The 25585-nt window shown below is 36.4% G+C and overlaps 2 protein-coding genes across 4 annotated transcripts; one reads left to right on the top strand and one right to left on the bottom strand.

Annotated features, from left to right (window-relative positions):
* Positions 1-2123: 2123 nt before the first annotated feature.
* On the top strand, positions 2124-5425 carry LOC111376150 (sm-like protein LSM3A). 2 transcript variants are annotated; one of them, XM_022999094.1, is made up of 3 exons: positions 2125-2387; positions 3483-3578; positions 5172-5425. In XM_022999094.1, exons 1-3 carry the CDS (start codon positions 2271-2273, stop codon positions 5250-5252), a joined length of 294 nt encoding a protein of 97 aa, XP_022854862.1. In that variant the 5' UTR covers positions 2125-2270; the 3' UTR covers positions 5253-5425. The 2 variants fall into 2 exon arrangements, with proteins under 2 accessions (XP_022854861.1, XP_022854862.1); XM_022999093.1 differs by lacking the exon at positions 5172-5425 and having other exon boundaries at positions 2124-2387; positions 3483-3860.
* Positions 5426-5593: 168 nt separating this feature from the next.
* Positions 5594-20484, bottom strand: LOC111376149 (exocyst complex component SEC5A-like). 2 transcript variants are annotated; one of them, XM_022999091.1, is made up of 21 exons: positions 19930-20484; positions 17532-17680; positions 17322-17416; positions 16392-16586; positions 16179-16306; positions 15917-16075; positions 14827-14931; positions 13996-14070; positions 13562-13699; positions 13291-13482; positions 12104-12247; positions 11245-11371; positions 10918-11128; positions 8982-9097; positions 8592-8826; positions 7987-8080; positions 7285-7362; positions 7139-7195; positions 6796-6945; positions 6298-6513; positions 5594-5998 (listed from the first exon to the last, which is right to left on the bottom strand). In XM_022999091.1, exons 1-21 carry the CDS (start codon positions 20314-20316, stop codon positions 5786-5788), a joined length of 3264 nt encoding a protein of 1087 aa, XP_022854859.1. In that variant the 5' UTR covers positions 20317-20484; the 3' UTR covers positions 5594-5785. The 2 variants fall into 2 exon arrangements, with proteins under 2 accessions (XP_022854859.1, XP_022854860.1); XM_022999092.1 differs by having other exon boundaries at positions 17497-17680; positions 19930-20336.
* Positions 20485-25585: the final 5101 nt, after the last annotated feature.

Raw genomic sequence — 25585 nt, 5'->3', positions numbered from 1 at the left:
GCTCCTACACCAACTCTCAGCATTCTGATTTCGTCTTTCTCTTGTGGATTCTTGAGAACTCCTTGATCTTCAACAATCGGAACTCCGGTCACCTTCCTTGATCTTCAACCTCTAATAGATACTTTGGAAGTTTTGGTTTTTGGTGTTTGAATTTTTGGTGTTAATATTTTCAATTGTCAATCCCAATGGTCGATGGGTTGTATGAAATATGAAAAGTGTAACAATCCATGATTTTTCGTGAAACGATGTAGGTATTTATACAATGGACGTTTTGAGTAGTTTGGATTTGTTAAAATTCTCTAAAATCACAAATTATGGTTTTCTGACATGCACTGTCGCTCGAGCGATAGGCCAATGAAGAGCGAGTGACGATATTTCGCTCGAGAGAGGTCTTGGCGACAAGCTAGCAAACTCCATTTTGTTTTTGTCGCTCGAGCAATGTGTTGATGAGAGACAAGTGAAATTATGGTGGCTCTTCTTTCCTTATTTCGAGCTTCAACTCTAACTTACCAACCACTATTATACAAATTGCATCTTACACCTCGACTTTTACACATTTTCAATTTGGTCGTTTTTGTTCACAGAATTGCCAATTACATTTAAACCTAGCATTTCTAAATTACTTTTTCCGACATAAAGTCCAAATAAATCAAGAAAGAGCACAATGTAATAAGACTTATGGGTGGGGCAAGGGTAGGAAGAAAAATAGGAATTGTGATTTCACTATTCCACTCTTTGTTTAACTAAAATTCAATTTTTTAGTAGATTCTGGAAAAAAAAAATGAAATGTGTGTTTGAAAAGATGATAAAAATTGTGAATCCTATAAAATGTGAACTGAAAATGAGTTTGGAAAGAAATAAATTTTAGAAAATGAAGTCCAAACGACAATATTTCTCACAAGGCACAAGCTGCCATCACAAGAATATTTTTCATGAGATGATAGCTATTAGAAAAGAAATTACATATTTTTTCTTTCATCTCAAGAGAAATACATTTAGTAGGGAGTAATTCAAACTAACAAATTACATATCCTCTCTTTCATCTCGGGAGAATATACAAAATAGGAACTAATTCAAACCCCTCAGATAATCAAATTCATTTTCAGCTCCAAGATCTTTCAATAAAATAATTTTACAAGTTGATCTACAACTCATTTTCAACGTCACATTTTTTTCAATGAAATAATTTTACATATAAGCCCAAATCCATATTTCTACCTTTTAATCATACATTATTTATATAAAAAAAAAAGCATTAATAAAAAATTCATTCTACCAATAAATAGAGCTCAAACAAAGTCTAATTCTTCTACTATTTTCACACATTTAACATGTAATAACTAATAATTCTTGCAATCAAATGAAAGCAATTTCTCTCCTTCACAAGTTACGTGTGAAAACACTTCACGACAAAGTGTGCTGAGTCAAAAATATCTCATATAAGAATTGGAAACATAATGGAACACAATAGGGTAGGGATACGAAATCTACTTAAGTCTAAACACACAACAAACGGAAATTCATTGCCACTCAACAAAGAAAAGATATATGCTTTAAAAACAAAAGAATCGAATATAGTAATATTTCACGTCAAGAAATTTAAAAAGAGAATAAAAATAACTCATTATAGTTGGAATTTTTCTATGTGTACAAAGTCAAGTTCATTGCTAGATAACTCACAAAAAGAGTAGGCCCTACAAAATAAAAAATGCCAAAAATCAACCCCCTCACCCCTCCAATTGTGAGGCGTCGGTAGGGGTTCATTTGTACACCAAACTGCTTTTGTTATAGTTGTGTTGAGAGTTGTTCTGACAAGACATTTTGACTTTATTTCTTATCGAGCTAATTCATATTGAACTCTTTGATTGTAGTAATTTTGATTTGTGATTTGATATCTTATTGGTGATTGTGACAAGGAGGAGGGAAAATTGGTTAAAGATTGAAAAAAATAATAATAATAATTTAAATTATATATATATATATTCTTCATGGAAGAAATTTGTCGTAAGGAGTAACATGGCATTAAACAGATAACTTGCAAATCACGCTGCCAAGTAAAATAGTTTTGGACTAAATTACAATTAGTTCAATATGTAGAGGATCGATGATAGAATTTTCCCGATAGTAATATCGGAATTTTGGTAGTGGCAACAGTGAGTGAAAACTGAAAAGAGGATTTATACTCGAATTAGGGTTTGCATTGAATGTTAGCACGGCTTTCTCTTAATCAAAATTCAAAGCAGCAAAGGAACTAAAATCCAAGTGTAAGAATGGGAAGCGAAGAGGAGAGTGCAGTGAAGGAGCCATTGGACCTCATCCGTCTCAGTCTGGACGAGCGCATTTACGTCAAGCTCCGCCATGACCGCGAGCTTCGCGGCAAGCTCCATGTCCGATCTCTTCTTTTCCATTTATTTATTGGTATATATGTTTGTATTGTATGTGTGTGTTTGTGGTGATTGTTTTTGTACTTTGGTTTGGGGTTGAGGGATTAGATTTAGGGTTATGATCTTTAGGTTAATTGTGATCATTCCTGTCAAGCTAAATTTCAGGTTTCCTAATGTGTTTTTGTTTATATATATATATATATATTGGTCATTTCTCTCTTTACTTGCTACTGACGTGATAGAATTAGTAATTTTTCATCTTTCACCATGGTCTTCTGCGTTAATGTTCTAGTGGGTCACTCAATTTAAATGTTTGTAGTATGCAGTGGTTTGTGTTTCTGGTTGTATATATTATGGGATTCAGTTGGCTGGAATGAAGTATTTTTATTTTGAACATTTGAACCTACTCTGAGTTATCCTCATTTCCTTGTAATGTTTTATGTTTTCATTTATAATATTTTGATGAGTATGAGAAAAATTTAAGAAACATCGAGAGGATGCAGAAACCTACTTTTGATATTCTTAAAGCTTGCTTGCAGAAGTACACCGAAGAAAGATGTTATGGTCCTGTTTGGCGTAGATAATAATTAGAGTTTTCGAAGATTTTGATAAAAAGTTTATGAAATATGTGTTTGAAAAATTGGTCAACGTTGTGGTCCACGTTAAAATTAATTGTCGACTTTAACTTAGATTTTTATTAAAAATTAGGTGTATTTTGGAACCAAAAAGCTAATCGGATGAGTTCCAAGTGATAGCGAAATGGGTAAAAGATGCAGTAATATCTTGGAAAAACTAATTTTTGAGGCTATATTATGTGCTTTGAAGTGAAAGATCCATTTGCAAAGTTTTTTCTTTGTTCAATATGTATATCAGAGGTCTTAAATGGCCTTAACATGGGTTATTATTTTATTAATATTAGTGCATCTTAGAATCTTGAATAAATGTATTTTGAACATCTTCCAAAATAATACAAGACTTCTTATTTATATTTATTCTTTTTGTCTTTAATGATTAGGGAGGGTCTTCAAGGTTTTTTGTTTACTGGCCTTCGTTGGAAATCATCAAGATTAATGTTGTTTTATGATATTAATTTTGCAGGCCTATGATCAGCATTTGAATATGATTCTTGGTGATGTTGAAGAGATAGTTACATCAGTTGAAATTGATGATGAAACGTATGAAGAGATTGTCCGGGTATGCTTAAATTTTATGGATTTTCTTCTGTTACTTTTTTCCTTCAAATTTTTGTTTATCATTTTTATCCATGAGCATATAAGAGAGTAGCACCACTTGTTACCATCAGTGTTGGCTTAGAACTTCAACATTGCCTTGGAGCTAATAGCCAGATAAACGTATTCCTTCACTTGTTGTGGCAATCAGTTTAGAAGTAGAATATTTCGATAATGACTTATCCTGGTCTGGCTCATTTGATTTGTGAACAACTTGTAGATTTTTGTTGCTAACTTGAAATTGAAGGTNTTTCGATAATGACTTATCCTGGTCTGGCTCATTTGATTTGTGAACAACTTGTAGATTTTTGTTGCTAACTTGAAATTGAAGGTGCACCTTATTTAGAAGAAGTTCATTATTTTGTATTTAGATCAAAGGAAATTAGGTTTTACAGAACCAACATCCCCTTTTTTTCTCAACTAATCCTTCATAAAGTTAAATCCGGTGTAGTTGTACAATTACCAAATTAGGGTTGTGTAATTTGAAACTTGTTCCCAGTAAAATTAGATTTTCATATGCTACTTGACGGCCTGAATTGCCCCTAATTTGTGAAGAAAGGAAAACCTATCCTATTTCCCCTACAACTTTCCACACTGATCCTGATCTTACAAGGTCCAATGGGATTACAAAGTATATTCTGGGTATAGCATGGTTGTGATGTATCTATGGAGACAGGTACCTGTTTAGTACATTAAATTCATGGAGGAGCATGTCAAAAAGTGACTTAAGAGGATTTTTTATAGGGTAAAGGTGGCTTATGGATGCAAGTGGTATGACAAGTGGTGTAATCAAGATTCATACCTAATAATGGACTAATGGGCACTTTATATAGAGGGAGGGATTTTGTTTTCACAGTTTGAAGAATCGCTTCTAATGCTTGAAATAGTTGAAATATTTAATGTCCTTGTGGGTGATGGGTATTCTTATGCATATCTTGGTAAAGATGCATGTATTATGAAGCCATGATGTCGAACTTTATAGACTCTGTGTCAGCTGTCAGATTTTCTTTATCTTGACTGAAGATTATTGGTGAAGGAAAAATTAGGTAGTCCAAGGGCAAGAACTGTTTCTGCACGCCTTTTTTGATATTTTCCTTTGTCCTTTGGCCCTATTGTATGTTTTTGCTCGCCTTGTACAATTCGGTGCATTTTTATTGAGTTGTTCGCAGATAATAGAAGCAGGAAATCCAAATATTGACAATCTTGTTCACTGGTTGGCTAGAATACGATGTTATGTGCAACTCTAACGTGTATTGTATTAGATAATACTCAACTAGTGCTCATGTGTTGGTTGTACAGTCATACTTACATGGTGCTTTTATAAGACACGTTTGTGAATATAAAAACAAGTTGGGAATTGGCAAATGAAATGTCCAGTGAGCATGAAAGGCTCTGATTATGCTATTACAAAATTCTCAGCCTCCTTGTGACAGAAATTGAAGTATATTTGGTTATTTTGAGAAATTGGAACTAGTAAGTCTATTTTGTTGATTAATAGTTTTCGTGATATGGGTTTTGTGTATGTGGATTCTTATATTGTGTTCAACCATTGTTACAGACCACGAGGCGTACAGTGCCATTTCTGTTTGTCAGAGGAGACGGTGTCATCTTGGTTTCACCTCCGTTAAGGACAGCGTGATTAAGATTTCCTAGTTACTGATGTTTCTGAGATTGATTAAATGGTCATAGCCTGTAATTCTATACTCAGATATTTTCCAATTTGTATTGGTTCTTAAAACTCATTTGAGAATTATATCTTTCATTTGAGTAAAAGTTGAAATGGATATTTCCTTGTTTAACTAGTTGAACTAATCTGTGGGTGAAGAAATTCCAAGTTCTTCCACTAATATGCAGCTTCATCATTTCAGCTCGTAAGATGTTAATCTTGGAAAAATAAAATAACCATTGAATATTATTCATGTTTGTTCATACGTCTAACGTTTGCTTCCATGGTATGACGTTGACAAACTTTAATCAAGCTGAGGTGAAAGATGTTGTCTTGTTGATTATTGACGAACAACGTTATGATAATTTTGCTGCAAGATTAGAAAAACTCAATATGCTACTAATTGGAATTATTTACCATGGGAAATACATGTATTTCCCTATCATAATTACTAGGATTGCAACTAACAAAAGAAATCAAAAGCAAAATGCACTCTAACTACAAATTCATCCGTGCCTTCGTCTGGAGAAACTTGGCGAACCAAATGATTGGGTGCCTCCAAAGCTTCTGTTAGGAGAATCTCTAAACGAAGCATACGCCGCTTTTGCTGATTCTGGAACCGAGTCAAGTGCAATCGACTCAACAAAGCATGCTGTGTTGATCCGTGTCCTTTCAAGCTCAGCTTGAAGTAGTTCAGAACTGTACTGCTGGGCAAGAGCCTAAGATAAAAGAACCAAGAACTGGAAGGGTAAGTGAGACAAACAACAATTTCTTACAGGACAACCAATTTCCGCTAAAATGAATTAAGTAATTTTATGGGAACTTGCTGTACTAAGTCGGTCAAACTTAACAGTTAAATACAGTGCAGGGAGTGCGTACAGCAAGATTACATGAGCAGCGCTCACAATCAGAAGGAAAAAAAAAAAAAGGAAGATAATATCTTACAATCAGGTGATAGAACAGGGCATATGGTCAGTTATAGGAAGACAGAATTTAGGGGGGAGAAGAAATATCTTACAATCAGATCGTCTGGTGATACAGCCGTCCCTGACTGCCTATCATCTGTGAGAACGTCGTCAACTCCACGTGTTGCCCGGCGCTGATGACTTGGAGTCTCAATAGACTCTATCCCACTTTCTGCCGCTTTCTCCAACAGGACCCCTTGTAAAGATTTGAGAGATTCCCTTGCATCATGAGTGAAGTAAGGATTCAATATGGTCTCGAAATATTCAAGCTGCAGAATGGTTGAGAAAATCAATTAGGAGTCAGAGAAAACCATAAAGGAAAAGATAAAATTTGAAAGAAAATTCAACAATCACATTAAATGATCTAAAGCATTAAAATAAACATGTTAACCAATCTTGTCTATAAATAAACAAGTGCTTTAGATATTCAACTTGCATTAAGTTCATTGGGAAGCTGGAGCACTGTATTCAGAACCAGCTCTGCCTGGACTCTTATAATGGTGAGTAGTTCTGGAGAAAATTTAGGCGAGGAAGATGATTAGTCAGCTTACCTCAAGCATGAGCTGACAAAAGCCGTTTGGATCCAGTGCCTTGAGTTCTTTGGTTTGGTTTTCGTGAAAAAGACCAAGAAAAATATCGATGAGGCCTTCAACGAGAATACCAAGAGTGTGGTCCAATAGAGGCTTACAACCAGCAAAAACCTTCACGGAGAACAAACTTTGTGTAAAATAAGTTATTAAGCAAAATGTACCAAAAACTCACCTTTTCAAAGTTCCAGGAAATATCCTAGGTTGATGCATGTTTAAAAAAATAAAATAAAAATGGATGACATTAAATTTTTTTGAAAGCTCTCATGGTGTGTAAGTCTGAATCACATGGTGTGTGCAGAAATACCTCAGAGTGCACAGAAACTAGAGTATGGAGTAAATCCACAGCTGCATCTCGCACTCCCTGCAAGGTTTTATTGTACCATTGAGAACAAAATAACACGCAAATTCTTTGAGATAAAGAAAATGAGAAGCAGAAAAAGGATTCCTGACTTTCACAGCAGGTGCTGCTCCCCATTCAACTCCAGCCTCCAACAAGTAGTTTACAGCTGCTGTTCTAATCAAATTTGTCTGGGAAAGAATGAATAAAATAATAAGGTGAAAATATGACACAAACCTTAAAAACAAACAGTTTAAGTCCTTTCTTTAAGGTTTCTCTAAGTTAAACTTTACCCTGTTATTACCGAGAACAAGAGATAACAGACATATTCATGACTTTTAAGTCTAATCTTATGTGCACTTCTGCCATAAAAAAAATCACCGGTAACTACAAAGGAAGGATGAATACTGTCCAGGGCAGTGATTGATCTGTCTCCAAGTTTTCATAATTCTACCAGAAATTGTAGAGCTGGAGTTTTCATGATTACCAAAGGTGACAAGAATATGAAAGCTTCTTAACTACTGCAATTTTTTACTTCTATTTAGTTGAGATTCAACCAAAGCACTCAACACTATATACAATATAGTGAGCTACTCACTGAAAGGTCTGGCTGTAAACAAAGATATATAATATGTCTGAAAATTGATAACCTCTTCATACGACATGAATGAAAATAAAATGTTCATTGATAAAATTAGATGACATGAAAGCTTGATTCTTCCATATACATTCAAATCCATTATCTCAAAAAAAAAATTTCTGAAACCATTATCTCACAGCTTTTATGGTCGACTTAAGACTGGAGTTTCGCATACCTTTGCCAGAGTATACTGTGCAAGGACCTTCTCTTCAAGGCTGGTGAAAGACAAAACCAAATCTTGTATGTCGCTTTCCTCTTCAATTTTCACCCTAAATTGGCAAACAAAAGGCAGACTGTAAAAATAATTTTCAAAAGGTAGGAATAAATTATTGATAGAGCAAGCATTATCCCATCAACAATATCAATTTACAGCACTTGAACATCAAATCCATTGCATTAGCTTCCTGTTTAAAAATTTGTTCAAGAGAGTGCATATGAGCCTGATCACTCTTCTACGCTGTCCCTTGTTTTATGTTTATTTTCTAGGATAAATGAGAGGAAATAAATACAGGAAAGGGAACCAGGGTAGAGTGTACGGGGCTTACCAGAAAAAGAGTAATTTACATCAACTAAAGGGAACCAGGGTAGAGTGTATGGGGGTTACCAGAAAAAGATTAATTTATCATATTTTAAGCACAAGTACCTTGTCTTGAACTAAAAATTAACAATAAACACTATCAAAATATTATCATTTAACTCGTGTTCTCTTAATACCACAAAGAGTGGAGGTTTTGATTTTTTTTTTCTTGACTTCATGAGGAAGTGTGTTGAACTGTCTACCTAGATTGCAGCCAAATATGTTTGTATTTGCTGTACAATTCACGAGCAAGTTCGTCTTTGCAATATCCGATGTTACTCAAAACCATCAGCAGCTGTCGATGTGGATCAATAATGCTCCCAGGAAGAAGATGAGATGATATTTCGAGTGGTTCGCGAGAATTTCCACTTTGAAAATGTGGACTTTCTTTGCTTGCTTTATCCTGGGTAAGTTCTGCGCCAATGAGCTCCAGATGACCTGATAAGGTGCCAACAAGATAATAACGTTATGAGCTCTATTCGTTTCTACCTGAGCTAAAGCAGACTTGTTTCTTTCATACTTAATATGGCAAAAACTGAAGAAGAAAAGGAAAAATGAAAAAAAGAGGCTAAAGTTTTGTCATTCTTTTATACCAGCAAAATTCAGAAGACAGTTCAAAAATGCAAGCCTAACTGATTCTGGAATTTCTTGAATTTGTGCATGTATATCTTCAGACTTTGTTGCTTCACTTCTTAAAGATTGGACCATCCTGAAAAAATAATTGAACAGTCAAGAGAGGCTTAAAAAGGTGCAAACTCCGCGAAGTTCAAGTTTTATTTCATTCTTCTTATTGGTGTTTTTCTCCTGTGCTCTCTTGGGGGACAGGGGATTCTCCATTTATAGTACTCTGGCATCACAGGCAAGCAACAAATCATTGTAGAGGAGTGTCAACACTCAACCATATCACTTGGGGAGACTATAATAATATTCTAGATGAAGCTAAAATAATTCTTCCAGGTCATTGTGCCTTATGTTGTTGTGATGCAGTAAAATTTTTTATTTTTTTAAGTGGGATCCAACAATTTCCCCACCCCCACAAAAAGAAAAAAGAAAAAAGAAGCATTCGGAGGCTCGAATCGTGGATGCAGAAATATCAGGGGTTTCTTGGACCTTCGTAGCACGGACACTTCAATTAGGGTAGCGTGTCCGTGTCGGAAAAGTGTCGATCCGATACTCCTAGGACACTCAATTTTGATGATCACGTCAATAACTCACGTCCATTCACGGTAGGGCTAGACATAGTCCGATTCAGTTTGGGAGAACCTAACCAAACTCGAATTTTTTGAGTATTTAGTAAATAAAATTGTTGAATCAAAATTTAATTATAGAATTATTCGAGGTTATTCGTTCCGGTTTCATTCGATTCCTAGGTTTCATACAGTAAGTTAACTTTTTAATATTTATAACACTACATTAATTCAACTAATAATATGTTCGATCTTAGCTCTTACAAATAACTTAGTCCAATCTTATATATCTTTTGAGCCTACTTTTGTTGAGTTTTTCATAGATTTGATTGTTAAAATTACAGAAGGAGGAAGATGATGAGCTCACAATAATGATAAGAGGCGTAGCCGAGCTTCTAATTTGATTTCTCCATAAACAAAGAAATAGCACTAAAGTATAATAATAGATTTGGGTAAAGTTTAACTCAATTTGATTAAGAAAGAGGAAAATTATATTCTGGATTTGGGCTAAATTAATTAATTAATTGATTAGCAAATTTATTTAGAAAAAATAAAATAATTTAACTTATTTAAGATAACTAAATTTTAAAAAAATTAAGGAGATTTGGTTCTTCGATTCTTGGCCGATTCTTCGTCTAGAACCGAGAATCGAATTAAACCCATCGATTTTCGATTTAGACACCTGTTCGGGAATTTAACTTAAGAAGTCGGTTCGGTTCTGTCCGATTCAATTCGGGAGTTTTGTCCACCCTAATTCACAGTATTTGCCAGTACAAGCCAGCTAATTAACAGAGGATGCTAAATTGTAAATTCTTAGCACATACCACCTTTTTTTTCCTAATTGGCATACGGGTAACTATGAATTTGAAAAGGATGGTCTTCTATGGGTACGATGCTGAATGCAAAAGCTTGCGAAAGCCAAAAGTTTTATCACATTGGAGCACAGTTCATTGAATCAGCGACTTCAGTCAAGATTTTTTTTATGACAGTTCTACATTGGAATTCAAGGAAAGCTTCATGTACTCCATTTCTATATTTATGTATCATTAGCCTCAGATTCCAGATAATAATGTTGATACAAGGCATTTTACGTTAAAGCAGCCTGATACTTCCTCCTTGCTACCCCTTCCCTCCTCCCTCTCTCCTAAGTCAGAAAATTCTTTTCATGTAACTCAGAATTGTCTCATGAGGCATGATCTGTTAAAGTTCTATCACCTGTTACTTTCTTGCTTTCAGAGTGACAATAATGAGCCTAGAAAATTATTATTCAGGTGAAATGCAATGCTTAATTTCTTTCCATTTCTAAGCAAGGAAGGATATACGATTAATTTTGGAACTTAACACATTGATATGATCCATTGCTGAGATAATGATTGCGTGGAATGCCAGGGGTAAGGAGGAGATAGTATATGGAGATTTATTCCTTTCTAAAATAGAAACTGGGATCCATGATTCAACTTTTGAAATTTCTTCTGTTGAAGTCCGCATCCATGAACACAGCCTCATAATATAAATTTTACAGATCTCGGACTCAAGAATTCGCATTGCTGCAACTGTAATCACAAATGAATATTGTTAGAACAATCTCAAAGACATTAACCACCAGAAAAAAGAGAATCTTAAAAATGGGCTCTTTTTTCTTCAGTTCAAAATTGAAGCTAATTTTTACCCGCAATCATAGGTACTGATTCTTTTGCTTCAAAAGCTTGACACACTCTAGATATCTCATTAATCGCATCACTAATGTAAGGGCGCAGTATATTGGATTCTTCGAGATCACGAAAGGTGTTAATGACCTATACAAAAAATAATATTCAATTACAAGAATTTTTTTTTCTGCTAAAACAGAAGAGGATATCGGAGCATCTATGAGGTAGATCGAGGCAGAATGTGCTGAAATAAACTGCTAGTAAATGTTACCAGTTCTTAAGGCATGTAAGACTCAAACCCTTAGGTTGGAAATGCACCGAGTTACAACATATATATATAAGAAGCATAATTTATTTATGTATAACATAAAAAATCACATCCATCAAGGGAAATGGTATTTTTAAAAAATTATGCAATTCCTTTCTGTCAAATGACCACAAATGATCCACAGCGCCTAATTGATAGAACCTAATCAAAACCAGCTTTTGAGAAATCATGCACCATAACCATGTTGCAGAATCACAAAGAAACAAATTATCAAAACATTCTGATTCCTTTCTGTAGTTCATTTGAACCAAGTCACAAGTATTGATCTTTCTATGATAAACCAGTCAAAAGGAACACCTTAGTTATGCAAGGGATGCAAGATATCCAAATGAAACAGAAAGTATCGGAAGTCAAGAAATTAGGTTGAAGCATGAATTATGAAAATATGACTTCCTACGAGCAGAAAATATTAATGAAAAAAGTGTGCTTAACTGCTTGAACAAAGAAGGTTAATATTATTATTGCCGAGTTTTTGAAACATTTCAATTTACTATAGAGTTTTGAATGCTGAACATACTTCTTCATTGCCTTGTACAAGAAGAAATATTTACCTTGGACTCATATGCCGATAGAGTATTGCGCATCATTCCAGCAACTTCATCAAGTGAATTACTTGAGTACTTTCCATCTCTCGTTTTATCCTCGGATTTATTAACAGAACTATTGGCATTTGAATCAGAAGACACTTGGGAAGACTACAAAAGGAAAGATATATTATTTCAAAGCAAAAGAGATGAAGGCCATCAATAGTCATTTCAGATGAGATAAAAACAATCGATGTCCCAATACAACTATATGAAGATCGAATAAAGAAAAATGAACTTCAGTCAAAGTAAGAATGCAATCACACTACTCAAAACTATATAACAGATCACCAAATTCCTCGTACTTAGGAGAACAACAATTATGGGACAGTTACCCATCATTTCCCATGAATTTTAGAATCTCATCTTATGAGGTCAATACAAAGGACTAGATATATGACAATAATTGTTAGATAGAAGCAGGATGCTTACAAGCAAATTTTCCAATAGATGTCGTTTGCATGAAAGCGGGATTGCACATCTGTGACATTTCTTTCTCATCATGTTATTTTGAGACTATATCAATTAATCAATCAAATATTTTTCAAAATCTACAGTATTTAAAGGATTTATATTTGTCATCCGTCACCAGGCATTTCATAATTTCAATAATAATAATTTAAACACGAATTTAGAGGGAAAAATATAACAGCATCTATCTTTAAGAACGAAAAATGTTATTGTAGAAACTCATAGGAGAGAGTGAAAATTGGTGTCAGTGATGAGTTGATTTAAATGGAGAAAAAATACTTTGCCCTTTGTTCTCCTGAACCAAATAATAAACATGAAGGAATTAAACAAGAGTAAACATATTTCATCAAAGTGTAACTTGATGGAAGCACTGACTCCTATTTATATTGTTGCATGTGCTACAGCAATTTGTGTCAAGAGGAAAGTCCTTGCACGTCTTGCATCTATAAATTTGATTTAACATATAGCCCCCATTTGGCCCCCATTCTTTCCAAATTTTAATGGTTGGAATAGTATTTTTTTTTTTTTTTAAATGTGTTGTTGAAAAAGAATGAATTTTTTTTTTTTATTTGCGTGTAATATTATTTTATGGAAGATTGTGTGGTTGAAAATAAGAGAGATGAAAAGAATGAGATGGAGAATGGGGGCCAAATGGGGGCATAATGATGGACTTCAGATAGTACCTTCGCAAACTTTCCACTGCAAACAGAAAGTGCAACTTTCCAGAAGGCTGGTAAATGATGGAGAAGTACAGCAGTCAACCGGTGGATGTATCTTCCCCTAAGAACATCAACTTCTTCAATATTAATATCTACTGGTAGTGAATCTCCAGGGAGAATAGAATTTCCAGGGGTAAAAAAGAGATCCACATCAGACTGATGATCACAAATGAAATAGTTAGATACCCAACCAACTTACAATAAATCAACAATCATCCCAACATTTTGAACGTACAGGTAGATTTACATCTTGCTGAATTTTCCTCCACTTTGCATCAGATCGAGCCTTCTCATGTATCTCGTTCTGTAAATTCTCCATCAGTTCTTCATGATCTAAGGTGCACTTTTCAAGCAAACCTCTTATTCTATTATTCTGTCCAATAGAACATCAAGAATTAAGCAAAATTATTGTCCATTCATGATTAAGAGACTGTTGTTACATAATTAATTAAATTGGAGTTTGGGACACAGGGAAGAAAGCTATGAAGATCTTTTTTATCTCATGGTCGGAGAGTATTTATAGCTTAAAAATTTCGAAGGAAAAATACTAGCAACAGTCTATGACGTAAGGTAGCCAAGATTAACAGCATGATATCTTCTATCAAGTAGCCGCATATTTTTATAAATTATGATATTAATGGTTGCAGTAGAGGATTTCAAAATTCTCACCTCTAAATTCAAGTAATGCCTTATGGGATCTGACTCAGGTTCAAGCTCCAATAGAAGCCTCACAGTGTTTTCAAGCTACATGAAGCATCAACAACATTCACTTGTCAACCACAACTAAATAAAAACAAAAACAGTAAAAGTCCGTGATTACCTAAAATTGTCCAAAAATATTGTCTTTATATGATTTAAACAGCTATCTGTGTTGAGTGTAGGAAGTAATTATTGGAACTATCTCAAATGGTTCGTGGCTTCAAAAACTGAAAACAGTGTTCCCATTATCACGAGGTTAGTTGTGAAGGTATCTCCTTCCCCTCCCAGAAGTGCGCAACTCTTAATGCTAAACAAGTTCATAAATGTTAGTTTCTGTTCTGTCTAAATGTGAGCTTATGCATATGTAGAGCGGATGGGGAGAAAATCATATCATATCTTCTCAGACACTCGTAAAACTTGAAATAGTATCTCGAATAGACTAGTAAAAGAAAAAAATTGATTAAAATGTAATACATAATACTATTTTTCTCTTAACTGACAAGAAATCCTTCCTTCGAGCCAAATTTAGGCTGCGTTTTCCTATATAATTTTTATTACAACTAAAAGTCAAAAGACCCCCAAAGATTAAATCTCGTATTTCAATAATTTCAAATCACAAGAAATTAGTCTTAAGAAAAATTTTTAGTAGCCAGAGAATCGTGAACTAAAAAGGCAACTACTCTTCAAACACAAGAAAAAATTCAATAGTACACCCTCTGAATCAGTAGCAATCTGATGATATCATTGCATGGCACTGTATGTTGTCACACTATAAGGTGAAATATATATAATAGTCCTTACATTTGTTAGGTCGATATTTGGGTCCTCCATGGATTTATAAAGCATTCCTTTAAACTCTTGCATTACTTTTTCAACCTCTTCTAGAACGCGTTTCAGAATTCCCACCTGAAAATTATCAATGAAAATGAAAACTCATTTCAATAGGGAAATTATGAAAAATCAATTTGAGAACTTCAAAGGAGGTGAGTATTACATAATAATCTCAAGGAAAATAATGATAAAAACCTAAACAACAGTTGTGAAGAACAATGAGTATGGACAATATTTATTTATTGAAGAACTGTACTTCAACATAAATTTGGGAATCAATCATAGGATCACTCGATCTTCATGCATTCTTTTCCCAACACAAAATCAAATTTCTGAAGAGGCGTCGACAAAGTCACAAACAATGAAACTCCATCAGAATCATTAAAACAGCCCGATTGATTTCGTCTTGTCAGAGAAATTTAATTCAGGGAGATTTCTCGTAATTACATTAACTAAGAAAGAGAATCACAAAAGTTACAATGTAATACAAAGAAAACAGAACTACAGTGAGCATGCCCATGCAACAAGTCATGAACGATATTCCTACTGGGCAGAAGAATTCTCGAACTAGTTGACGTGTAGAAACTCAGTTCCATTTGCTGATAGAACAGGGATTGCAATAGAACAGGGATTGCATCACTCTTTGATCTGCAGAATAAGGCCTAGGAGTTCTTTCTTTTATGGCAGAGATAGTTTCTGTGATTCCATGGATGGAGGAAGACCTTGCGGGCACTAATGCTCTATACATGCTGGAGCATTAGTACCAACAAAGGATTAACACCTTCTTACCTAGCAGGACCAGACAGGTTTCCTTCTTAATTTTCAAACGACTTGAACAAGAAACACCAGATTTGAACCAAGTCCCTCAATGAAACAAAAAGTTATACATAAAATAAGATGAAAGAGAGCCATAGAAGGAACTGGAGACTAACCCTATTCCATTCCCTGTAAACTGAAACACAATGGTAGGAAGAACCTTGGTTTCAACAGCATAAGAAATTATTAATTTCATATTATATCTGACTTGGAAGATAAAATAATATGAATTAAAAAAATGTACATGAGAAGGCAGCACGATCGACTTCGCTTTCCTGTACTCTCTCACTGCCAAATCATGTTCACCCTTACTAATGTTCCCCCGAATTGCACTGGGCAAGTTGAATAGGGTCCGGAACCTCTGAAGCATTCCTTGGACAGACCTGATTTTCTCAGCTTGCGCCTAGAAAAATATATTTCCAACTTCAATTAGAAATAATAAAGATTAGCATAAAACCAAATTTGGTAAACTATAAAAACTAATTCAGAACTGGGATCCTACCTACCTGTCTCTCAAATAGAGGCCCAAAAGCACGATTAGAAATTGAACTAACTCCTTGGATACAGTTAAATAAGTGAGAAGTTCCAGAACCTTCGGGGTCTTCCTCAATTCGTTTCAATTTTGATTCAATATCTGTAATTAATAAAATATCGTCATTGTGATTAGAATTTGCTATGTAAAAGTCAAAATAACAGGGTATGATAGATATCCAACTCACCGTCAATAGTGGTTTTGCAAGAGACGAAGCAATCAAAATTTCCTTTGACCAACTCTTTTTTCTGCTGAGTACGCCCTCTAAGATCAGTCTTCAATGAAAGAGCGCCAGCTTCCAAATCGGCTGCACTGGTGTCTAGGTGTACTCGGGATAGAAAAAGCTTTGCATCAAACTTCTCTGAATAATAATTCAACTTCTCTGAAAAATTATGTAAAGAAAGTTGAATTTAGAAAACCAGTCAGGCATATTCCCCTCCAATTTAACCTGAATAAACTTTGACTCAAAGCGCTGCCAGTTAATTACCACTTTACGGAAGTGAATCAAACATAAATCTCACTGTCTAAAATTAAAATCATGTACTGTTATATAGAGCATTATATCTTTATTAATTAATTTCATTCATAATGTTACAACATTATTAAATATCCAAAAGAACTCCAGACAGGTAGGCTCATGTAAGCTTAGAATATTTGTTTCTTGTCCAATTTACCTAAAGGTTAAAAGATCCTAGTTTAAACTATTTCTTACTTTCACACCTTTAATACATTAATAACGTGGGTAGACTCTTGTGAGCCGAGAGGCCCATGTGATCGGTCCTATAGTAATTACCGAGCAGTCACACGTCTCCAAAGAATGTGCTAGTCATAATGTTCATGACCACATACAAGCATGAACACGTTTCAACCATAAAAAACTGAAATGTCAGATATCATTATCATTGGAATAATCTATTTAATATAAGAAATCAATGTAAACATAATGCGGTGTCATATAATGCAATTAACATTGAACATTCTAATATCTAAATACAGACTTGTCCTTCTGACAGGGTAATGAAAAGTGCTTCCTTCTCAGAGAATTAACCCCCAAAAAAAAAAAAAAAAAAAAAAGGAACAAAGAAAATGCATGCTGAAGAAACAATAACAAAAATACCCCGAGCACTGGGATCAAGAGGTTCATTACGAACCACGGTAGGAGCACTTGCGGCATTATCACTGATCAATCTAAATGTTTTGTGGTTAATTAGCCTGTCAATATACATAAATACAAATTAGCAAAAATGGAAAGAATTTGAAGGGGGCAGAGAAGAAGAAGAAGCAGAATTTACAGGAAAACAAATGTTGCTGGCATAACAGACTTTACCCCAGTCCAAGTGGATCTACCCATTCCATGCCTCGTGGAAGTGACGGCGAATGGTTTAGTGCTTTTCTAGCAGCTGATGACTTCCGCTCAAACTTTTGGGCCACTGGAGCTGCTCTCGTGTCCCTCATCTCGCGAACCCTCCGAGACAGCTGCCAGAAGTATTCAAGTTCAATAAGTACCTAGACTTTTCCATGATTATGTTGTATGGAAACAAATAGCCAAAAAATTGTAATGTAAATATCAAAAAAGAACCCTGAAACAGAGGGAAGACAACTAAAATGACAAGCAGGAGTAAGTCACAATAAATGTGTGTCTATAGCCAAACAAAATCAGTAACCTATTTGGCGTTTAGATAAAAAAGGAAGTTGAAAACAGGGAAATAAAACAAAACATATAAACAACTGGGTAATGAGTAATAATATACATTAAAGTTAATATTAACATACCAGATGCAGAAATCCGTCATTTTTACTTTGCCAGAATAAAGAATATTTGGAAAATGGACATCCTAATTTTCTATTCTTTAAACTGATTTCTCTTGAGTTCCACCTAGGGTTAAATCATGAAACGTCCCATTTCAACTTAAGATAAAAAAAAAAAAAAACCCACAATAAAAATAAAAAAAAAAAAAAAAAAAAAAAAAAAAAAAAAAAAAAAAAAAAAAATTGATATAGCTTTTTAGTGAGAATAATTCGTAACTGCCTGATCTTTAACATGTCAAAAAACCTCGAAAATGGTTGATATTGCTAGCCTATGAACTACAGTTTATGCTTTAATGAAAATCACCAAATATCTGCAAGTTAAAATAGTAAGGCACATGAAGTTGATGTTCCTCAAAATAATGATGCAATTTGTTCAACGACCCAATTAATGGTCTGTCACTGCATTTGAAATGCTTATCACTCAGCCTGTGTCCAAACAGCATCCTCATCACCATGTTCCGGGGGGAGGATGATGTGTGGGCAATGATGTTATACCCAAAGAGTTTCCTGTGTCCAAAGAATAAAGGAGAGAGTAAAACCAAAACTAGCGGAAACTGAAGAAATGGTCAAACCAAGGGAGCGGTTAATTTTAAAATCCTTTTGAATGATATTCATCATGAAGCAAAAGAATCACAGAAATGTACATCAAAGAAAAGAGTAAATAATATGAAGAATAAATATTACCAAAAAGGAGAAGGGATACAATTAAATTACCCCATTTGCTTCAGTGAAAGAAGTTAGAGAACAATTCACGGAAACTTCATGAGTATGCTTAAAATTCATTTTAAAAGATATACATCATGAAGTTAAAGAATCCAAGAGATGCATATCAATTGAAAAAAAAAAGGAGTACATAATATGAAGTATGAGTATTATCCAAAAGGAAAAGGGAATTAAATTACTCCATTTGATAGATGGAAAGAATTTAAAGAACACTTCATGGAAACAATATGAGTTTACACGTGGTACATTGCGAAAAAAATTTAATTGACAATTTGACAAAAGGCAACATCAAAATTATCAGTTCGTTGTATGTATATCATATTGACTTCCTCTGCTTATTTCGACTAAAGAATTTGCTATAATAGAATTACAACTTCAGGAGAACGAGGGCCTCTAAATATTCTTCATTTTTCTAGGTCATAACCAAGAGTAGAACAAGATAGTGTCCCATGGCTGGGCCACTGAGAAAATACTAGAATGCATTTCATTATAAAAAAATACTGTGGGCGAAAATGGTAGTTGGCTAAATTAGTTGCGGAGTGAATATATGTTTTTAAAGTTTGGGCCAGGACTTGAACCTGTGGACTTTTGCCACTGGTTAATACTAACTAATAGATTCAATTCAATCTTTGTGGCTACCGTCACTCGTGGATTAGGAAATAATAGAGACCAAACGATAAGTGAAAAGGGGCTCTTTTGAGGCAAGCTCACCTAGTACTATTTATCTTCCCCCAGTTGATCATGTGTCGTATGGGAATTCTATTTTGTTCAGTTTCATGTTTTTCAGGAAGTTCTTCCTAACAGTTCAAGAAATTATAGATTTACTTTATTTTACTGATAAGCTCGAAATTATTGTGACATATATATCTCCTCGACATGATGTCTTTGTACATTATTCAAAAAGCTAAAGATTTCTTTAAAATGTAGATAAGAAAAGGTACACCTTTTAGGATTTCACATACATAAAAATGCAGAATAATACACCCATATGAGGTCAGAGTATTCTTCATCATCCTGGTGGGTAATTAAGCTCTTCGTATGCGAGCGCGTCAATTGATTATAGATAATAGGCAGAGGTAAACAAAATAAAATCACTAAAATCAGTTTTCACCAACAACTCTATCAGTCATAATCCGCTTTATTTATAAATGAAGAATGCATGCGCACGTATGCACTAAATGATACGGATATACCTCAGCTTCATCAACGCGCTTCCAGCAATTGGGCTCTTCCCCATCGTACAACTTATCATCCTCCCGTCCGCTCGCCATGCGATTCCTCGCTCCGATGCCACCACGATCATCCTCATCCCCTGAAGAAATGCTCAACATTTCGACCTCCGAATCTTCGTCCTCCTCTACTCCCCCTTTCTTCCGCTGCTGTTGATTGATCCCCTTCCTCTGCCCAGAGTTAGCGCTTCTCCCCGTCACGGAAGGAGGAACACGATTGGCCGGGGTTTGCACATAATGTCGCACTGGCTTTGATGCAGCTTTCGAGGGTTTCTGGTAATTGACATCCCGATTTGATTGCTCATTCAATGCCATCTGCAAGAGCTCATCTTCGTCACTGTCGCTCGACATTTTCTTTTCAATCCAAAAATTATCTATAGAATGTGCCTCAATTCTACGAATTGAATGTGAAATTTTGGAGAAAAATGAAAAATTTCTGCGGTTTGATTATGGAGAAGGCACAGAGAGGAAGCGTGTGCAATTGTTGGCTGCCTGTTCGTAAAATAGGCCGCGTGGATAACTGAAACAAGTGAATTTTTCAAATTCTTTTTTGGGTAAATGTCACGTGTCTAATTAATCGGATCTAGGTCTCTCCTACGAGACGCGAGTAGGTTTTCAATCTTTAATTTAAAGCAATTAAGTCGTCAATCTTCTAATTTTGCAACACTCGAGTCCTCTGTGAGCCATTTTTGTTTGTTAAAATAGTTATTTGAGAAATTTCTATTTGATATACCAAGGAAGAGTTCAGATTAAAGATAGCAAAATATCTCGCCTTTGAATCGGAATGAGAATGGAACACGGACCCTGCGTCGGACTTTTATATTTTATTTTTATTTTTGTCTTGTTAAATTAAATTGTGTTAAAAAGTAATAATAATATAAATAATTAAATAAAACAAGGAGAAAATCCACCTCAGTCCAAGCCGCCTCCTAGAAATCCTTAATAGGGCAAGGGACAAGGAGGGTCACACTGGCCTTGCCTTCACCATCTTGCCAAGTTGACATCCCTAATTGAGAGGCCAATCATCAACTTGCCAAGTTGTCATTCCTAATTGAGATTTCTTGTTAAGGCAATCGAGAAGGTCACGAGTAGGAGGATTAAAAGCTAACTCCTTAATTTCAATACGTACTTACTATTGTGCTAGTAAAATGGTTTGCTTCCTTTCTCAATACGAGCCATTTCTTATCTCACCTAATACGGGTGCAAATCAAGATCAAGAACAACGTTTAATTACTTCATAAAGAGATTGGGTCGGTCAACCTTATCCTTGAACCCCAATCTCGAACGCCCTGTAGTAAGATGTATATTTGTGTGTGTATCTATATTATGTACCTATGAGAAGCTAACCTCATGAAGTGTTTTGTGAGATTCACAAGCACATTCCTTCATGTTTGTGGTTATAGCAAACCATGTAATGCTGTTTTATCAAACTATTGACATTTTTCATCTTGTCACTATCAATCGAATTATTTAACTTAAAGAAATTTCCAAATAAAATCTTATACCAATAATTTAAATAAATAAATGTTCTCATGTGTTTTATCATGTTCATGTATTAATAGTTGATATTGCCAAGTTGTATACTCGAGGACTGACATGTCTCGACGACTCTTATCTCGAGGACACTTTTAATCTTATAATTCAATTCTGAGGTACAGTCCTCGGGGTATTTACCCCGAGGACTCTACTCTATCTCCTAAGCTCATAAGTCCTCAAGGTTAAGTACTCGAGCACTATCCCTCCAGCCAATTCACCCAAGCCCGTAATAAGTCTTGCCTTCTAAGGATTTCAATGTGATTCAAACATCTCCACTCAGGACTCCTACGTCTACAAGAACTCTACGTCAACAATAGTATCATTGGTCATGCAATTATATTACAAATAGTATACTTCTCTCAGGCAGGACTCTATTAAAATAAGAGCGTCCAACTTATTCAATCCTACTAGGAGTGCACTACCTACCACTATAAATACATGATCAAGGTCCATTATCCAGGTACGTTCTACACACACAATATCCAGCATATATTCATCTTTCAATCCCTTTTCTGACTTAAGTATCGGAGGGGCGACGAGTACGAACCTCGTTGCCTTTGTTTCAGGTGCCGGAGGACTACGATCGTGCTCAATCCGAATCATCAAGCTCGAAAAATCTACAGGTACGATTTTTGGTAGTATCATTGGCGCCGTCTGTGGGAAACGCTACCAAAAGCCATGGTTAACACACGATCAGGTCTTCCTCCTGCAAGCTCATCCGCTCTCATCCCTCATCATGCCGAAGATCAACCGGCTCCTCATGAAGAATCCTCAGGAGTGCTCGCACCTCTGCTAGCGGTCATCACAACCGAAACCTTTGAAGAGCTCCGTCAGAGGTGGCCACGCTCATGCAACTATTAAGTCAAAGAAATTAACACCCGTCGCCAGCGTAGGCGGAGCATGGCGATTTTATGGCCGATGCTCGAGCACGACCACCAAACCCCCCAAATGGCGGAGTAGGAACCTCGGGTATTCACAATATGGCCTCGAGCTTGAGGTCGGTCGCCATGGATTCCGGTGAAATTGCCCGAATCATTGAAGAAGGTATTACAGCTGGTCTGCAACGGAATGCTCGGGGGCCAACAGGTTTCACCCCTAACACTCCATTCATGCCAGAGATATTGTCATATCCCTTGCCCGACAGATTCAAATATCCCCACATTAAGGAGTATGATAGGATGTCCAACCCCATCAACCACCTCAATGTATATACTGACGTCATGAACTTGCAAGTTGTGTCGGATCAGGTTATGTGCAAAGCCTTTCCACAAACACTGATTAATGCTGCTAGGGATTGGTTCTCAATATCGTAGCCCAACTCCATAGTCTCATTCTCAGATTTGGCTGATAAGTTCTCAACCTTCTTTACGAGTATCAAGCGAATCAGGAAAACCGTAGCCTCCCTCATGCAACTATGCCAGGGGCCGAATAAAACCCTACGAGATTTTATGACAAGATTTAACAAGGAAAGACTTCAAATACTCGACCTCCACATTACAGCAGCAGTTTCTGCCCTCGCCTATGCCATAATGTGTGAGGTCTTCAAAATGTATTTATCAAAGACCCCCACCATAGACGGTAACCGAGCTCCTTAATCGAGCTGAAAAGTACATCAATATGGAGGAACGTTAAATCCAAGGAGAGCGGGTCCTCCTCATGAAAAGGTCGAAAACAAGAGGCAACATGGTCCCATTCCTCGGCATGAGCATCCTTGGGAAAAGCGGAGAAATGAGGCTCCCTCAGCATCTCTAACTCGGTTGAACACCTCCAAGACCAATATCTTAATGGCGATTAAGGATATAAAAAGTGGCCTTCAAGGATAAAATCCCCCCTAACACAAGAGATAGGAGCAAATATTGTGAATTTCATCGGGATCATGGGCATACCACGGAAGATTGTCAAGCTTTGCAGCGGAAAATCGAAGCTCTCATTAAAAGAGGATTTTTAAAAAATTACACTGGTCATGATAAATGACCAAGGAATGATCGTAACAATCGAAAAGAGCCTGGGGCGGGAAGCAGTGCTCAACCCACTGCCGGAACCATTAATATTATCGTTGGGGACATAGCATCCGGCGGAGACACAAATAGTGGGCGAAAGCAGTATGCCCGCCAACATGCTCATACCACAAGAGAATCCAGTGATGAAGTTAAAGATATCACTTTTGGTACAAGAGATTTGGAAGGAATATCATAACTTCATGACGATGTCTTGGTCATCTCTGCGGTTGTGGCTAACTTCGAAGTGAAGAGGATTTTGGTTGATAATGGGAGTGCAGCAAATATACTCTTGTAGGAGGCTTTCGCCAAAATGGGGATCTTTTCGAAACAGCTCAAAGCAGTAAAGACCCCTCTACAGGGATTCAGTGGTGGAGTCATTATTCCTGAAGGCATCGTCGAGCTCCCGCTAACATTAGGATCTGGTAATACACAAGTGACAGAGATCACGCCACTCCAAGTGGTTAACACCCCAATGGCCTACAACATCGTTCTGGGAAGACCCCTACTAAACAAGATCCAGGCTATTGTATCAACCTTCCACCTTGCCATGAAATTCCCCACAGGTCATGGCATCGAAGTAGTTAGATGAAACCAAACGGCTGCCAGACAGTGCTATGTTACTAGCATCCGAGGAATGAGTACAGACGTCATGCAACTTTCAGACCTCGAGCTCGAGCCAAGGGACAGATTGGTCCCCGTTGAAGAATTAGAGGTGGTCGAGCTCGAGCACGGGAAAGCCGTCACTATCGGTCGGGATCTCCAAGCCAACCTCCGGGAAGAAATCCTCGATTGTCTTACCCGCAACATCGATGTTTTTGCATGAAAGATGGAGGATATGCCCTGGATAGACCCAGGGGCCAAATCTGTTAAGCAAAGGAAGAGGCAGTTTGTGCCGTAAAGACATGTGGTCATTCAAGAAGAGGTCGGCAAATTAGTAAGAGCGGGGTCCATAACAGAAGTTCAATACCCCGATTGGCTCGCTAATAGTATTCTCGTGAAAAAGGCCAGCGATAAATGGAGGGTCTACATTGACTTCACAGATCTAAATAAGGCATACCCAAAGGACAGCAACCCACTACCTAGGATTGATAATCTTGTGGATAGCACATTCGGACATAAGTTGTACAACTTCTTAGATGATGCATTATCAGGGTATCATCAAATCCTCATGGCCAAAGAAGACCAAGAGAAGACTTCATTCATAGCTGATTCAGCCATTTATTGCTATAGGGTGATGGCATTTAGGTTGAAAAATGCTGGGGCAACATATCAGAGGCTCATCAACAAAGTCTTCGCCGATTTGATAGGGAAGAACATCGAGGCCTATGTGGATGACATGGTTGTAAAGAGTAAAAAGGTAGAGGAACACATATCCGACCTTGAGGAGGTGTTTGTCACCCTACAAAAATATAAGATGAAGCTCAACCCAAAGAAGTGTGTATTCGGCGTAACTTCAGGAAAGTTTTTGGGTTTCATGATCACTCATCGGGGGATTGAGGCCAACCCCGACAGGATTCAGGCTCTGGCAGTAATGGAATCACCAAGGACCAAGAAAGATGTTCAAAAGTTGACAGGCAGGGTAGCCGCCCTAAACAGGTTTATGTCTCGAGCAGCAGACAGGTGCTTCCCCTTCTTCAAAGCCCTCAGGGATAATCATTGCTTTAAATGGAATGAGGAGTAGGAGAAGGCTTTTCAGGAGCTCAAGCAGACATTGCAATCTCCTCTTATCCTCACCAAACTCGAGCCCGAAGATACTCTGTATTTGTACTTAGCCGTATCTCAGAATGCAGTGAGCGGTGTATTGGTGAAAGAGGTTAACAAGGGCCAGTGACCCATTTATTACGTAAGCAAAGTCCTACTTGATGCAGAAACGAGACATTTTGGCAGAACAACTTGCCCTTGCACCGATAGTAGCAGCACGAAAACTTCGTCAATATTTTCAGTCACATCCTATTATAGTGCTCACCAATCAGCCTCTAAAACACATTCTTCAGAAACCAAACGTCTCAGGAAGACTATTGAGGTGGGCAATTGAACTTGGAAAATTTGACATAGAATTCAAGCCTCGTCCTTTTATCAAAGCT

Source organism: Olea europaea, unplaced genomic scaffold (assembly GCF_002742605.1).
Source record: "Olea europaea var. sylvestris unplaced genomic scaffold, O_europaea_v1 scaffold1461, whole genome shotgun sequence".
Taxonomy (NCBI): domain Eukaryota; kingdom Viridiplantae; phylum Streptophyta; class Magnoliopsida; order Lamiales; family Oleaceae; genus Olea; species Olea europaea.
This window is presented reverse-complemented; position numbering and strand designations above follow the sequence as displayed.